Here is a 17,435-nt window from a genome sequence, read left to right as displayed (position 1 = left end):
TTTATTGGAGTAAAATGAGTCTATTCTGTCTTGTATCATTTCCTAACATTGACATTGGCTGGTCTGTCCCTTTAATAGATAAAGCTGTGTGCACTTGCCAAAAAAGGAGTGTCTGTCAGTCAATGGGGCCGCTGAGTCACCGCACGCTTAGGAAAGAATTATGTTCACATTATGTCTGTTGACACTTAAACTGGCAACCGGGGCAGCGTGGGTTTGAATTGTAACACTGGAAACACAACAACTTAATGATGAAACATTTTTTCCTGCATCAAATTTAAGGATCTGTTTGATTATTGGGACTGGTGCCGGTTCAGCGGTTTCTGCTGCCCTCTACCGGCGTCCAGGCGGAGCTACACCCCGGGCTGGGTAACCTCCTCCCCGGCCGCCGCCGCCGCCGCCGCTCTGTGTTTGTGTATGTGGAATGCGGGTCAAGCGGAACTCACGGCTAAAACTGCGCTTCACATCAAACTCAAACACCGGCTTGCATCGGCCTGCCGTGCTCTGTATGTACCGTCCAATTTATTTTCAACTCTACACGGATGTAATTCATGTGCATATCTGCCGGAATGTTCTTAACGGGCTATTTGAACGAGTTTATGTACGTCTAGTATCGTCGCACTAGCTGTCCGCTAGGAAAACGCGACATCGTCATTTAAAATGGCGCCAAAGATTAACCTCAGCCAGTGGATCGCTGGTAAATGTGCCACACTGTGCCCTGCTGGCTAGCAACACAGATAGCACAACAACATTCTCGTATTAATTAACAGTTTTCATGTGTGTGTTCACGTTGATTTAAGGTAGTTTGTTTGAATCAATTATTGACCCCTAACCATTGACAGATAGCTGACTGGAACTGTGGGGTTTAATAAGCGGCACCATAGAAACGAAAGTTATGTTAGCAGAATTGGCTAATGCTAGCTAAATTCCAACTACTGTAACATAGGTGTAGTCTCCAGCTAACGAGCTAGCCAATGTTGCTAACCACTAACGTCAGCTAAATTTGACGTGAAGACTAACGTTACTACGCCTGTAGAAAACGTGCATATCTAGCGTAAACCCTTCTGATATGAACAGGTTTCTGGTGGGTCAGTTTTGCAAAATGGTTTATTTTAAACGAACGGACGTAGCGGAAAAAACTAATTCTTATCATAAACAACATTTCCACTTGAGGCGCCGGGTGTGGGTGGGCCCGCATGTTGCATAACGGCAGTGGGAGATTAGCTATCTGGCTAACGTTAGCCAGCTAGAATTTACAGTCTGATTTTCTTTTAAAAAGCAATACAATGTGGTGTGCTTGGAAGCATATTGCGATCACATCGTAAAAACACAATATTGCCTTGCATGTGTTCCCATGTTGCCTGGGTAACACTAAAGATCAGCTGTTTTTAGAATGCTAGCTAAAGTTAGCCGCTAGTTAGTTAGCCGATACTTTCTGGTGCCTGTATGCTGGAAGAAGGGGCGTCACAGAAACCGTGGCTAGCCTAGCCAGCTAAGTTAGGGTTAGCACCTTTCCCCCCTGTGCACGCTGTCTGCAGATCCGAGATATTTCCACCTGTCTGGAGTTTAGAGTCCTTGCTGGTGTTTTTGCACGCCGTGAGCTGAACTCGTAGCACCACAAGGCGTTGTTTACTGCCTGTGTTGCATGTGGTTACTTCTTGTTGTCATCGCTGAACAGTGACTGTAGTGTGTACACATCCCTACATGGTTGGTGTGTTGTCAGATCAGCTCGGAAACAGGTGGAATAGTAACACGTTTTTACACTCGTGTCCCACTGTTTTGCTCTGATATCAACCTGACTGTGTCTAAGAAGTGATGTTTTAGTAGAGTAGAGGTATTATAAATATCGAGAGAGATGGTCCATTTCTTAGCCTAATGGTCAAAACCACCCTCAGAAGATTGGCACTTCCATCTCTGAATCTTAAATCAGCATATTAGCTGTTTTCAGCAGCAGCGTGAGTGCATTTTTTAATGAACTTCAAGATGTCTTAATGCCTACGTGTGTCTGTCATGCTTTTATTTATGGTGGAAACTAACTTTATGTTTAATGGTGTAATTGTGCATCATTTCTTGGTGCTGTGTTAACTCGTTCAGGGATTGTTTAGACTCCAATCATAACATTGTGCTTTAACATCATGTCTGTCAGCTTTTGAGTCAAACTCCTTCTCTCATTCCCAGATATTAACGTTTGTCTTTATCACAGCTGTATGTCTTGTAGCTTGTCACCAATCCCTTCTGTAACTTAACCTCCTGTCTGGTTTGTGAAGTGTCCCTACGCCGGAGCTCCGCAGACAGACGACGATGAAGAGGAGCAGGCACCCAAGCAGCAGTGATGACTCCGACAATGGAAGTAAGCAAACTATTTTCTCTGCTGACTCATTCATACCAAGTCCAAATATAGACCCGAATGAGGTCAGTACAATCTTGCAACCTTCCTCAATTTCACAAGTTAAAGTGTAAAGCAGCAACTTTTATCCTTAAATACAAGTACATTTTAACATAAATGTAATGGTTCAGTATCTTTACTTTCATTTTTGTTGCTTTCAACGTAAAAGTTGCATCTTCTTGTCAGCCATTTTGCAGCCATTACATTTTGTGAGAGTAGTTGTCTTTTCCTGAAAATATGTCCCCTATCTTGTTACTGTCAGTGTCAGTAAATGTATACTTCATGCACAGGAAGGAAACCAAGAGACAGAAAAAGAAAGAAGGGCGACAGATGGATAAAGATTAAAGAAAAGAAAAAGAAGGCAGTCTGCAGTCTGAGAAACAGGAGACAGAGTAGGGACAGGAGGTGCATTTGGACCTTTAAAGACGTCCTGGCAGGTCAGACAGATCAAATCTGACCTCTGTCAGCAATTTGACAAACTCTTTATAATGTTTGTTTCAGCCTCCACAAAATCTCAAATGGGTGGGGTTTTACCACATCGTATAAAATCTTGTGGTAAGTTGTTAATTACAGAAGACCAAATAAATGTGTAGATGCTTCCCTGTTATTGTTTGGATTTACTTATCATCCAGTCTATCTGATGTGCCATCTGGTATAAAAACAAACCCTGAGCTCTTACTGGAAATTGCTTTTAGCCGAGGTCTGTTTCATGGTTTTGTTGGGTAAACAGTTAAATACATTAACAAAACAATCCTTCAGGGTTGTGAGGTCCCGCATGTGTTGCAAATGAAGGCTTCTCTCTCACACAGGAGATTTAAATGCCAAATGACTGCTGCTACTGTCAGTCATTTTATAAGTAAAAATTTGTGAATAGTAAAGAAATGAAATTGAAAACAGAAAATGCCAGTTGCACTATTTTGACTATCCAAATGAGCCGCGCACACGTATTTCTCGAAGTTTCGCCTGTGGGGGAAAACCATACGTTTTTGGGACGTGAGGTTGTTTGTCAGGGCAGCAGCACGAACAGACGAAGAAGAAATGCTGAGACCTTTAACCCTCTGTGGTGTTTCCCCTGCAGGTAATTCTACCTGCTGGTCCCAACATTCATCACAGCCCAGGAGGGGGACCGGGCAGAAACCCTCAGAGGTACGTCTGTCTGAACTCATAATCATGATGGTGTTGTAGGAGGATTAGAACTTGATTAATCTGTCTGTTGTACTTCATCAACTGTCTTCTGCTCTGCTGGCATGTTTTTTTTTGTTGTTTTATTAATTTTTTTGGATCTTTGAAACCAAACACTACTAAAAGCATAAATATTTTAATTAAAAACAAACAATCTTAATGGTTTAAGGAGCAGATTGAGGTCTGAAATTAACATCAGCAGAAATACTTTAGTTGTTACATGTGGTCCTCCACATTGTACAGTGGGTCTTTGGGATGTAAACACAAGTGCTGTTATCTAATGCACAGTGGACTTGGTCCCTGCAGGCCACTGTACACTCCCTCTGACCGAGAGCCAATCAAATCAAAACAAAACAATGACTCTAGCCTAAGCAGGATCCTGATTGGCTGGTTCCCGTTTGGCTGTCTGTACACAACGAGGTAGTTTTATAACCTGTGCAAACACTCATATGCAGTGTTATGTGATATGCATCTGTAAGGGAAAAAAAATCTTATAATGTAAAAACACTTTATAATTATGTAGTAAAGATGATCATTATACATTTTATATTTATATATATATATATATATATATATATTCCGATGAGGCAAAAAAAGAAAAACAAATTTGCACTGTAATTGTGTACTTTTTGAAGCTAATGTAAGCTTTAGGATAATTAGTAGTGTTCCTGATGAAATCATTTAATATCAGTATTTTTGAAGCCAAGATGTGGCTCTATGATTACTGAAGAGAAAGTGAGATGGTCTCACTACATTGCAGTAAAATGTACTGACTCTTTTTCATGCGACTGCTGCAGGTTTTCAGGACGGACCTGATCACCGCCATGAAGGTGCATGACTCGTACCAGCTGAACCCCGAGGACTACTACGTCCTCGCCGACCCGTGGAGGCAGGAGTGGGAGAAGGGCGTTCAGGTTCCTGTCAGCCCCCAGTCCATCCCGCAGCCTGTCGCCAGGTAGGACGAAAGAGAGACCGCTCCGAGACGAGAAAGCTGCATGTTCGGTCCAGTATTGTCCATGAGTGGGAATCCAGGAGAGGCTCATGAAGTTTTTGTGTGGAGGCGACTGCTCGCATAACAGGCAGCTATTTAAAAGCCTGTTTCTTAAAGAGCCTTTGTCTTATTTCAATGTGGTTTGACAGCGTGGACAAAGTTAGAGAATGTTATTCATGACTCAAGGAGGACTTACTGCTGCGAGGAAAATGTAACAGCCAAATACATTACGTCTAATCTCAGTTACATTTGCTCTTTGATTGATAAATAATGTTAAGGCACAAGAAAACTTCAAAGCACCCCGACGTAAATGGACACACTGAAGAGACTAAAATTTCCCACCTTTTTGCTCACAGGATAAGAGCGTGTAGAAAATGGATGGATGGATAATTCATAGTACCACGCTGTAAATGCAGAAACTGAAATTCTCTCCTGGCTGTGTTGTGCAGGGTGCTGGCAGAGAAAGGAAAGGAGGTCATGTTCGTGAGGCCAAAGAAGTTGATCCGGACGTCGGGCGCAGAGGCACTGGGCTACGTGGACATCCGGACGCTGGCGGAGGGGATGTGCCGCTACGACCTGAATGAGGAAGACGTGGCCTGGCTGCAAATCACCAACCAGGAGTTTGCAGAGATGGGTGTGTCTCAGAACAGATGTTGTATTCATTTTGTTGGTATCAGCCGTTTGTACGTTTGAGGGAAAACACAAAATTAATTGCTAATAGTGTCAGTTGAAGGACTTCATTGCGATCATCAAGTTTGTCTTTTAAAGTTTGAATTTTAGTGTTATTCCAACACATTTGACCTTTGACCTCCATGAGGCTTAAAGCACTTCAAAACAATCAGGGACTTTAAAGGCTAAAGTATCAGATTTACTCTCGTTATCATCCCTGGTTGTGAAAACAAAACCACACTGCAGGTTTACATTCAGAAATAACTGTGATTCTTGTGTCTCATCCTGTTTATCCTTCCTGTCGTTAACACCCTCTCAGCTTCACTCCATCTTCTCCTCAAGCTGGAGACTCGTGTTGTTCTGATTTTGTTTTGCTGCTTGTGTCGCTCTCGACCACATCTTTGTTTAGGCTGTCTACAGCTGAGCTCTTTCTGTGGTGTCCTTTTGGTCAGATGACTCACAGAGTAAACTTCATAGTCAAACCTGTAATTATGCTTGTTGTCACTGTTAAGGAGAGTAGGGTTATCTCCAAACTGTCAGCCGTTTAGGCAGAGAGAAATAACGTTTTAGTTAAATTCATTTTAAAGCTCAATGGTTATAAAATCCTCGAGCCACAGAGATTAAAATGTGAAAATTATGAAACCGGACTTTTCTGGAGGAGGTTGATCATGTCTTGCCAAAGGTTGTCGGGCTACTTTGAGACAAACGAATCAGGAAACCTTTGCTCCACTCCACTTTTCCAGCCATGCTGCCGCTGGACGAGATCACCATGGAGCGGGCGATGGAGGAGTTTGAACACTGCTGCCACGAAAACATGACGCACGCCATGGAGACGGAGGAGGGGCTGGGCATCGAGTACGACGAGGACGTGGTGTGTGACGTCTGCCAGTCGCCCGACGGGGAGGACAACAACGAGATGGTGTTCTGCGACAAGTGCAACATCTGCGTTCACCAGGTCAGAGGTCATCTAACACTGTGTGATATACAGAGACTAACGATGGCTTCCATTACACTTTTTGTTCCGTGTGACGTTTATTCAGTATTCTTTGTCCCCCTGTTGATTAATTGAGCTTTGTACACTTTGTAGTTTATTACTACATGAGTTTAACTTGACTTCTACTGGCTGTCTCATTTTGATCACTTTCTGTAAGACTGTCAGCTGAATGTCTTAAATGTAAACCACATGATTGGACCTAACTGTCAACGTTCTTCCACCTCGTGATGGCGTTTCCTCTGAAAAGAATTAAAGGGATTTTGTTAAAAATCGCTGCTGTAACGACACGTGGCTCATTTAAAACAGCAAACACACCGTTTTTATCCAAACTGCGTTAACTGTTGATGTTTCGCTGTGGTAAAAAGCAAAATGAAAACGGCTCGTCTTATATTTCACATCAGCTGTTGTCTCACACCCACACACACTTTCTCTGTGTCTTCATTTGCTGCTGCTGCATTGATTTCTGCTTGCTGTCTGGAAGCTGAGCCGCCGCCCGTTTGCGTTTCTCACCAGGCATGTTACGGCATCCAGAAAGTCCCAAAGGGCAGCTGGTTGTGCCGGATCTGCGCCCTCGGCATCCTGCCAAAGTGCCAGTTGTGTCCCAAGAAGGGCGGAGCCATGAAGCCGACCCGAAGTGGAACCAAGTGGGTCCATGTCAGCTGTGCCTTGTGGATTCCAGAGGTGAAGATCAAATATACCTGTTATTTTGGCATCATTGGGCAAAAAATACGTAATAAGCTTTCAGTATATTGTAAGTCAAGTGGTCGGAGAGGAAACCAGAAGGAGATAGTCTGATACGATGGCGGAAAATACAGCAGGAAAAGTTGGCAAGGCAATTGAAGGTAACTTTATAGTTACGTAAAAAGCAACCGGTCGACCCGACGAACTCCTGGGCCGACTCGCTGGCGGTTGTGGGCGTAGAACAGAGAGAGGAGAGCTGTATTTTCAAATCCTGCCGTTCTTTTTGCCTTTTCCAGAAAACTGCCCACCCCAGCCTTAAGTTATTTTACATTGCAGTTAGAGAAGGTGGTCCATCGCTGTGAATGACAAGCCAACAATCACGTTTTACAAATTTGTATCAGGTGCTAAGCGACTTAGTTACCATCACAGTTTCATATAAATGCTCTCATCAGCTTGTAAACAAAATATTTTTACTGTCAAATATACACATTATAATTAGAAGCTAGTGTTCATTTACATTAGGCTGTGTCTCCTGTTATTTATAGAATAATCACAGACTTTCCCGCCTGCCACAGTCTGTAAAAGAAAATGAAATTAAAGGTCGTAGTACAGGGAATCTGACAGCGTTGTTTTAGAATATTTACGTTCATATGACTTAATGAATCAAAACACATGACATGAAAATATAGCTTGAATGAATTCATGACGTTTTTGTTATTTATTGGACGAAACACCGTGAAACACTTGCAGCTGTTTGTGCTGCGAAATGAGTGAAAACAGCACGGCACAGACGCTCACCGGAGGTTTTATTCCTACCGGAGCATCAGAACATTTCTGCGCACATGGTGATTTTCTCTCAGCATGTTTGTGTATTTGCTTTTCTGAATGAGGCAACACCACCTGCGCTGACACGTGAACAACACGTGAACCATTACATGTCAAATCTGCTTGCAGGTGAGCATCGGGAATCCAGAGAAGATGGAGCCAATCACCAACGTGTCCCAGATTCCCAGCAACAGATGGGCTCTGATCTGCTGCCTGTGCAAAGAGAAGACGGGAGCGTGTATACAGGTAGAGTCGCCGCTCACATTTCACTCCCACAGCGCAGAAACACAAGGACGTCTAATGAGACGTGAAAAGCAAAGCGCGGCCCAGCGTTTCCTCTGCTTTTCACAACCAAACAAATGTGGGAAATGAAAGTGTGATGATTTCACAGCTCAGCAGGTTGGAGGAGTGAAGAGGCAGCTGATCAGTCGGCACACAATCTGGAATGTTTCTGTCTTCAAGTGGGTTATATTTTGCATTGAGCATTATGTTTTAATAATCAGAATCAGCTTTATTGGCCAAGTATCTGTACAAATACTTTGTATTTGTGTGACACAGAATAATTCACAGGAAGATAGAAATAGACAACAAAATGAACAAAGACCGTAAACGTATATATAACTTTACTGCCATTTAAACTCACCAAAAGACAAACAAAATGTTTTTCTCAAAATATGGAATAGTTCTTTTTTACTTTCTGAGCTGTTCCTGGTGATGTTTCACCACCATCCACAATTTATTTATATTTTTTCCAGCAGCGCGAAGCTCCTCAGTTTACTTTGTGCATCCTGCTTGGAATTAGTGTGTAGTGCGGTTAAAGCTTATATACAAGTCATGTGATTCTGTGTGTTCTGAATGTTTAAAGGTCTAATAATGTTGTGTTTGCTGCCGTAGTGCTCAGCAAAAAACTGCCGGACTGCCTTCCATGTGACGTGCGGCCTCCACGCCAGCCTCGAAATGAACACCATCCTCACGGAGGACGACGAGGTCAAGTTCAAGTCCTACTGCCCCAAACACTCCGGGCTCGAGGGCGCAGAGTCCAGGGACCGAGACTCAGGAGGCGAGGAGGAGAAGGAGAGCGCCAGAGACAAGAAGTGCAAGAGGAGAGGCAGGGTGAGAGTGGAGGAAGACGCCGCCTCCTCCTCTTCGTCGTCCTATGTGGCTCCTCAGCTCATCAACAGAGCGGCCAGCGATCTCGAGGGGCTCAGCAGCCGCCAGCAGGAGAAGAGGGTCAACTTCCGCAAGCTGAAGCTGCAGGCGATGGAGGAAGACTTCTACCAGTTTGTGGAGGTGGAGGAGGTGGCCAGTCACCTGAAGCTGCCGCCGGAGGTGGTGGACTTCCTCTACCAGTACTGGAAACTGAAACGCAAAGCCAACTTCAACCAGCCGCTGCTCACGCCTAAGAAGGACGAGGAGGAGAGCCTGGCGCGCCGCGAGCAGGAGGTGCTGCTGCGACGCCTGCAGCTCTTCACACACCTCCGACAGGACCTGGAGAGGGTAGGTTTCTACTTCACCTGCACCAGGGTTCACAGGAGCAGGGAGAGCAGCAACAAGGAAAACATCCTCAGGAGGAGGGAATGACTTCCTGTTGGCCAAACAGTTTAAATAAATGTCCATACATTCTGCGTGCAGCGGGAAAGTTACCTTGTTTGTAGATTTATTGAAATTCCCATGTTACAGTGTGACAGAGGAAGGAAACAAAGAAGTGTTTCAAATAACAAACTATTTAACTACAGTACATACGAGCGTTGAGAAACTCGACTTTGTATCGCTGTTTGAGATCCTGTGATGATCCCTTTCTGATGAGATCCAAAAATCCAACTGTCACCTCTCTTAAAGCCGTCTGTGGTCCACGTCAACCCCTAGACCACCAGGGAGCCTCCAGCCTCTCGTTTAGGCTCAGAAAGGGACATTTTGTGCCGTGTTGATGGTCGCAGCTGAAGTGTTTATGTTGACCAAGTGTGCAGTTTGGCGCAGCTTGCTGCACGAGAAATTAAAAGCCATTAGCTCAGATTTAATATTATTATACACAAACATTATTTAATATTTTTATTATTAATACATTCTAAACGTTTGGAAGAACTTGATGAAATTGTGTCCCTGAGCCTAGTTTAGACCATACAGGCTGTAGACCAGACTCGGTTCACAATTGTGCACATTCTTTGCAGATATAATTGGTTCACTAGTGCAAGTCCATGAGTTAAGAGTCACACTGAAGTAGAACCATGTAGCTTCAGTGTTCGTACTGTCCATAACATAAATATAGGTATAAGTATGAATGATAAATACAATACACACAAGATATTACTATATAATACGTGTGTAATAGGATAGAAGTGTTGGAAGACGGTCATCTTAAAGCCTAAAACTAAATCTGAGTTCATGACAATCTGCCTGAAGAGCCTGCTGTTGCTCCACAGGTTCGTAACCTGACCTACATGGTGACTCGGAGGGAGAAGATGAAGCGCTCGATGTGGAGAGTCCAGGAGCAGATCTTCCAGCACCAGGTCCGACTGCTGGACCACGAGCTGCTCACAGGTGAGTCTGCGAGACGAGACGACGCGAGTTTGAACTCGGCGCGTTGGTCTTTCAGTAAATGTGTTTTTATTATTAAAGCTCCACAAATCATGTCAACTTCAAAAGGCAGTAACATGTCAGGGCAGGGTCCGAAACTCCCAACAGGGATTTTAAAAAATGTACAATTTAGTTTTTTTAAAGGTAATTATTCATAGAAATCTGCATCCAAAAAGGAAGCTGGCAGATACTTTAGAGTTTCGAGCAAAATACTTTTTAAACAGCCGACACGTAACACACTTGTTTTAAAATCCACAAAAAACACAGACTCACTCCGACATGGACATGCAGGAAGAAGAAATGTGACACGCAGATTTAATTATAGCAGATAAAATATTTCTCCTCTCTCCATTACCTCAGATAAATATGTGTACGTGCAGTTATGGTTGAAATCACTCTAATGACGTTGATACAGCTGTTTTCCTAGATCACAAAATGGCAAGTGTATGAAAAAATAATCCAAGTAAAGAACTGTGTCCTGCTGTTGGGCATTACATCGGACCAAAATCTTCAATAACTCATCGTTTAAAAGAACATGAATGTGTAGAACAACAGCATTAAAACATAATATCATCACAATATGATTCCACTGAAGTCAGTATCCCTTGTGTCTGTTGCAGGTAATCCTTCAGCGAAGGATTTGGAGAAGCTCTTCTCTCTGGGCTGGTTATCCTCTCAGGGCTCCCAGTCTCGCTCTTCCTGGAGCCACTCTGGACTGAAAACCAAACGAGGGTCTTTGAAGCAGGAAAAAAGGAAAAGCAGCGACAGAAAAGGCCTCTCTGACTCTCCGCACATTCACAAGAAGGACAATCTGAGCAAACCGCTGGAGATGAAGGACGGTAAAGGCTCCCGAATCAAAGACTCTGTGCCTGCTGAGGCCACAAGCAACGCCAAAATCCAAAACTCCGAGATCAGCCCGGAGATCCCGTTCCCAAAGCTTCAGAAGCCAGACGACGATCAGGAAACTGTCACGGTCAAACTGCACAAACCTGAGAGCAGGAAAGGCCCGCGGAGGGAGGCCCCGGGGCCCGAACACGAGGCGCTGGCCAGGCGGAGACGAGACAACGACCACGAGCAAGAAGAGAGGAGGAGGAAGAGGAGGTGCGACGTGACGGAAAGCCAGGCGAAGAACAGGTTCGGGTCAAAGCATCTGGAGAAAACGGTGTCCATCAGGCTTGTCGATATCAGGAACTCTGACACGGACGACTACTTCATGGACGGAGGAGGGACCAGAAGAAGCCCCGTCTCTCCGGATGTGACGACCAACACTAAACTCGGCAGAGCCGCCGAGGTCTCAGACGCCGCCAAAGCCAACGGCTGGCTGAGGAGAGCTCACGCCAACGGCTCGCACAGACCCGTGGCCGGACATCTTAAGGGCTGGGGGAAGTTCAGGATCCCGAAGAGGACCGAGAGGCCTCTGACGGCGACAGTGAAGGAGCAGGAGGAGGAGGAGGAGGAGGAAGAGGAAGAGGAAGAGGAGGAGGAGGTGGAGCACCGCAAGCCGCTGTTGAGGCCACTGACCAACACGCCAGAGCCATCGTACCCCAGGACCAGACTCCGCACGGGGACGGAGAACGACGGCTACACCTCCGACTCCAAACCAGGCGACGGCGAGATGGAGCCCTGCCTGAAGCGATGCCACTCCCACCAGCTGAGGGGCGACTCGTCTCTCGGCCGGCGATACGGGTCCGATATCATCCGGCGAGGCGTGCTGGCCTCCTAACGTTCCTCATGAAGACTTGTTGAAAATAAGCTGCACTGTGTTAGTCGGAAAAGAACGACGGCCGCTCTTTGTACCTTTATTTTTCTGGATGAATCGTAAAAATGCCTAGATTAAAAACAGAGCTGATATTTATTTTTTATTTGTAACATATGTAAATCTGGGAAATATTTTACCTTTTGACTTTATTTTGAGCTAGTTTTTATTTTTGTTTTTTTGTTGTTTTTTTTCCTTAAGAAGTAGAAAGATGTCAAGTTGCCACTTAAACGCTCGCTCAGATATTTACAAGCAAAAGCATCACACAGGGAGAAGCTGTGAGCGTCGCTTGGGACCATAAGCTTGCAATGTCATTTGTTTCTGACATAGTATTAAACTCTGTTGAACTTAGTTGAAAAAGCTGACCCAGATAATCCTCTTCCTGTCAGCGAAATAGGACTCTATAGGTCTTTTTTTTTTTTTTTTTTTTTAATCAAGCTTCATCAAACCTAACAGCTACAAACAGGAAGTCAAACTGCCCTTTTATCGCTATTTAAACTCCCGCTGTCATCATCTCTTCAGTCCGCAATCGTTGAACGTTGAACTGGGAATCTACAAACAAACAAAAAGGAACACAGAATGACGTTTTTCTTGTCATCAGCACTTAAGTGTAATTGAACTGCGATCGTATCGTATCCATCATGTGCCTAACTTTTATTTGAAGCGTTTGCACTACGAGAGGACGGCACAGGTGTGAGGTATGAGTAGAGTTATTTTTACACTGAAAAATAAAAAAGCGTTTTGTACCCTCGGCCGCTGCTGTACTACTGTTATGCAAAATGAATCTTGTTTTGTCTTTGTCTTAAAGAGGAATAAAAACTCTGGAGGATTTAAGTCTGTGATCAGTGTAACTCTCTGCTTCGCATCAACTCGGACCGACTTCTCTCTCCTCCAAGATACAGTGGAGGTCAATGGTGCTACTCAAACCATTAACGAAGATTACGTTTATAAAGATGAAGCTGTTCTTCTGTTATTCAGACCTCACTGTCAAGAGTTGTCAATGGGACTATTTTTTTCCCCCAGGAGAAAGTAGTGCCAATAAAAACAGTTCACATTGAGGTCTATGGATGAACCAGAGTAATTGGGACACTTTTTTTTTTTATGTAAAGATGCTGATTTTTGTTGTACACTTTCAGTACTTTGAGCACAGATGAAATTCCTCCACTGTGTTGGGGTGGAGACATAAATCTCAGAAGGGGATATCTCAAAACCTGGACACTTAAATTAGCTGCATGGCTAGATCCCACTGGAGGTAAATTGGAAAAATGTCAAATGATTTGAATGTCGCTGACGCTTTCATGTTTCCGAGAGTGAACATGTAGACTTAGAGCTCATGTACAAAGTACAGTCTGTTTAAAAGATCAGTTTCACAAAAATAAGGCTCGATGTTTCTCTAGTCAGGCGGTCTGCAGCCATGCAGGTGGTTTTTTGTTTCATTGCGTCTAAAGCCTTACCTTATGAAACTTAAATGAGTGAGAGCATGTTTCTGTGTGTGTTTTGGTTGAACAGACAACTTTAAATCCATTAATTATGAAGTTGTACGGCTGCAACTAAAGATTATTTTGATTGTTATATCCAGAAAATAGTCAAAGTAAACGTCACAATTACCCAAAGTTAAATGTCTTCTTGTGTCAAACCAACAGCCAAAAAAGATTTACAGTTTAACTTTAGAAAATATTTTTACTCAAAAATGATTTAATTATCAAAATAGTTGTCGATTAATTTTAACTAATCATTTCAGCTTTTATCACTTGGATTAAACTAATATTTTTTAGCAGAAAGATGAACGTGAACACAAGTTGTAGTCTTCCCAGAGTAGTTTTTAAGGCTTTCAGACTGAACTGTGGATGAGTTTGATTTAAAGTCATATTGAAGAAGTTTAATATATATATATATAAAATAAAAAAAAGTCGGTAATGGACGATAACAGAAGTCCAGCAGCGTGCACACAGCAGATGCATGTTTGGTCACTTTTTATTGCACGATTCAACAGACGTGAGATCCTGCACACAAAAGTGTTTCAGCACTGCATCAAGGAAAAAAACAACAACAAAAAAAAACAAGATCGTATGATATTTACAATAGATGCATCACTATTACCACTTATACATTATGTACATATTAGTCTCTGGTTTACTATGACAGTAGTTACAGAATGAAACCCCTACGCACACGTTACACTTCAGCTCTACAGGGAATTACAGTGCTTACAAAAACAACTGGCTGGACTACATTCACTCAACACAAGGTTAGGATACATACAAAGACGAAAATACTCGTACTAGACTTGCTGCACCGCTGGACATGTTGCATTCACACGCCCTGGGAAAAAGGAAAACACAAAACAATAAAATAAAAAAAAGGTGCAGTTATATATATATATATAAAAAAAATGGCCTGTTGCATTTGTACAACTCTAATCTGGTTTCTGGAGAAGTTTTAGAAACACAGAGGAGGAAAGAAAAAAACAACGATAGTGGCTTCAGATAAAATGGCTGAAACAAAAGCCGCCTGTTCGGAGAGATTCAGATTTTAAGATGAAACAGTACAAGTTTTTTTTTATGAGCGTCACATATGAAATTAAATTTGTAACCTCAGTGTTTCTGGAAAACAAAACTAAACTGAGAGACTGATGACCTTAACCCTTCAAAATGCCTTCGAACTTAAATATGACAGATCCACTCAAACCTTGATCACTGTTGGGGGGGGGGGGGGAACCGGGCACCTCCCAGTTGTGATCTTTGTTTTCTTTATGCTTAAACATGCATCTTTCCGCCAGAACCAACGGGCATCTCAAACGGTTTCAAAGCTCCTTGTATGGTGGCCATTTCAGACGCAGTTTGTAAGACTCAGCTCAGTGTTACTAACAGCTCCAGTCTAGTGGACTTCAGGCTCCTCACTTTTAAATACATGTGACTGCATGTGTAGTGAATGTACACCAGCAGCATTATGATGCACATTTCAATACCGAGTCAAACATTTTAAGTTCTGAGCTCCTTGTGAACCTGGAGCCTGTTTCACGTGAAGAAAATAGTTGCAGCATCACCTTTCACAAATTACAGACACATTTGGAAGTCGTAAAGAGCGCTCGCACGATCGTGCGTGTGACGCAAGTAAAGCAGTTAGTATAATTAGTGAAATGTGTCAAAATGAGAAATCTAGAAACCATCTTGCAGTGTGAAACGGGGCCGAGCTGCACGTCAACTCCAGCTGGAGCTTGTTCAACATCAGGACTTCACTTGAGTTAATATTGAAATGTGCACCATGATCATCTGGTCCATGTAAACCATGCATATATTTCACAGTGATCGGCCTCGGCTTCATCAGACTGGACCTGTTTGTGTAGCGTGCTAGCACCGGAGAGCGTTCACATCACCAAACAACCCACAGCGGAGTCGTGACAACAACAACAAAAACAAAAAACAGTGTATTGACAGTGAAGCCAATACAATCTGCCTATTACTTTCTCAATCGTTCAATTGATTGGTCTTTAAATGTTAATTACAGTGAAAAATCAGTTTCCTAAAGGTGATGCTATCAAAGTGCTTGTTTATTTCGACCAACAGTCCAAAACACAACGATATCCAGTTTATCATCACATAAGAGGAAGGAACCAGGGAAGGGTTGGCATTATTCCTTACTCTAACGATTAACTGCTTAATCAAAATAGCTGCCGATCATTTTTGTATCTAGTACGTGATTAATCGTCTTATAGTTCTAACTGCAACATCCATTAAATCTGTATTTACTGTGGCTGACGTCAGTCATCCATATTTGTTAGTTTTCCAATTATAATTTTGACTTGGATGACACTAATGGTATTTAACTATTTAAAACTGGTAATTACAGTAAATCCCCTTGACAGCAAAGGCAGCACTAGAGTCAAGTACAGCTGAGGATGAAGAAGTGCTGCCGGAGCTCACGGACCACTGAGGATGATGATCCTCATCATGTCTGACTACACAGCTGAGTCTGACATGTCCTAAAATGGCCACCGTACTCTGTAGTTTTAACCCTCCATGTAATGCTTCACGTTAAATACAAGTTTGAAATATTTACCAGAACTGGAGTTACCAGGTGTTAGCCAGTGTGCCGTTAGCCTGTGTTTATGTAGTAAACAAGCAGGATGCAGTTTTGAGACTAAAAACCTTGTGAGGGTTAAAAAAGTTGGAGGTCTTTCTTTTAAAACCTCAGCGACAGATGAACGTATCAATAAAAAGCCCAGCCAGTGACACTGAAACGCCTTCAGAATCAGCATGATGTGTATATTTATACAGAAAAATCTTTGATCCTCAGATTTCAGATAATTCAGCAGTAAAAATAAACAGAACTTTAAGGTTAGGACTCAAAACTCAACATAGAGAAATGTTCAAGAAAATCGCACGTATTCCTTCATTTAACTGGTTTAGCGCCGAGCAGAGAGCATTAAAGAGCTCTACACCTCCCAGTAGTGTTTCTATGTCAGACGGCAGTTTGAGAGCGCTCTCGGTTCTCTGGACCGGCAGGTAGATAAACGGTTTGTGGCGCCATCGTTCAGCATGCTGATACAAAACAAAGAAGAAGAGAGAAATCAAGCATCTAATCTAAACAGTAAAACTGAGCTAAAACAGAACATCAGGCTGTAAAATGGCAAACGGATGTCTACAGTTAAATGTAACCTATGGCTACGAAACAGAAGTAAACAGGTCATCTGAGGCCTATCCATAGTGTCTTGGTGTTCCATATTACATCTGGCATATATACACTATATATAAAAATAAAAACAATCCATTTGGCAACCTGTTTGATGTCTTACACTATTCCAGTACTCATAATTTTGGTCTTTGATATACACATATATAGATATAGCTATAAAACTCTGTTCGGTGTTCAAGATCATCTGTGTTGAGCGACGGGGGCGACTGAGATTCAAGTTAGCAGACGGTGACGCTGCCGCTCAGTTTCAGGTTTTCTTTTTCCTGCAGGAAACCAACTGGTTCCTTTTGTTATTCTAAGAATCAAAACGAACACAACGATAAAACTAAATTTTAAAAAGGCAGTTTGGTTGGTGGAAGAATGAGAGTTGGAGTCCACTAGCCGAAGTTTCCTGACCTGCGCTCGCTCCGCTGCTTTGTGCTTTACCACAGATGGTTCGTCTCAGTGCAGACAAGTGAAAACAAACCTGAAAATGTTAACAAATAGAAATATGAAGAGTTTCAGCGGTTAGCTTGAGGCTGTGGCCCAGCATGAGAGAGATCAGCGGCTTTCCCTGATGACGAAGATGTACAGTGCCTTGGTTCTTGTGATATTATTACACGGGGTTTATATTTGTTCATGAATGGGGAAGCAAGTCTCAGAGTCTAGTTTGGTGTTCTGGCTCTCTGAGGGGTCAAAGGTCACG

The 17,435-nt window shown here is 43.0% G+C and overlaps 1 protein-coding gene across 1 annotated transcript; it reads left to right on the top strand.

Moving 5' to 3' along the window:
• Positions 1–438: 438 nt before the first annotated feature.
• On the top strand, positions 439–12,889 carry jade1 (jade family PHD finger 1). The gene is made up of 11 exons (XM_070919950.1): positions 439–503; positions 2,265–2,347; positions 3,462–3,529; positions 4,363–4,520; positions 5,006–5,190; positions 5,969–6,180; positions 6,733–6,900; positions 7,855–7,971; positions 8,620–9,222; positions 10,146–10,263; positions 10,920–12,889. The coding sequence occupies exons 2-11, from the start codon at positions 2,299–2,301 to the stop codon at positions 12,020–12,022; spliced, it is 2,781 nt and encodes a 926-aa protein (XP_070776051.1). The 5' UTR covers positions 439–503; positions 2,265–2,298; the 3' UTR covers positions 12,023–12,889.
• The last annotated feature ends 4,546 nt before the right edge of the window (positions 12,890–17,435 follow it).

Source organism: Enoplosus armatus, chromosome 15 (assembly GCF_043641665.1).
Source record: "Enoplosus armatus isolate fEnoArm2 chromosome 15, fEnoArm2.hap1, whole genome shotgun sequence".
NCBI classification, from domain to species: Eukaryota; Metazoa; Chordata; class Actinopteri; order Centrarchiformes; family Enoplosidae; genus Enoplosus; species Enoplosus armatus.
This window is presented reverse-complemented; position numbering and strand designations above follow the sequence as displayed.

Coding starts and splice junctions, on each gene's coding strand:
- jade1 (XM_070919950.1), top strand. CDS start 2,299: ATGAAGAGGAGCAGGCACCCAAGCAGCAGTGATGACTCCGACAATGGA. Junction 6,901..7,854: donor GTGCCTTGTGGATTCCAGAG/GTGAAGATCAAA, acceptor ATCTGCTTGCAG/GTGAGCATCGGGAATCCAGA. Junction 9,223..10,145: donor TCCGACAGGACCTGGAGAGG/GTAGGTTTCTAC, acceptor GTTGCTCCACAG/GTTCGTAACCTGACCTACAT.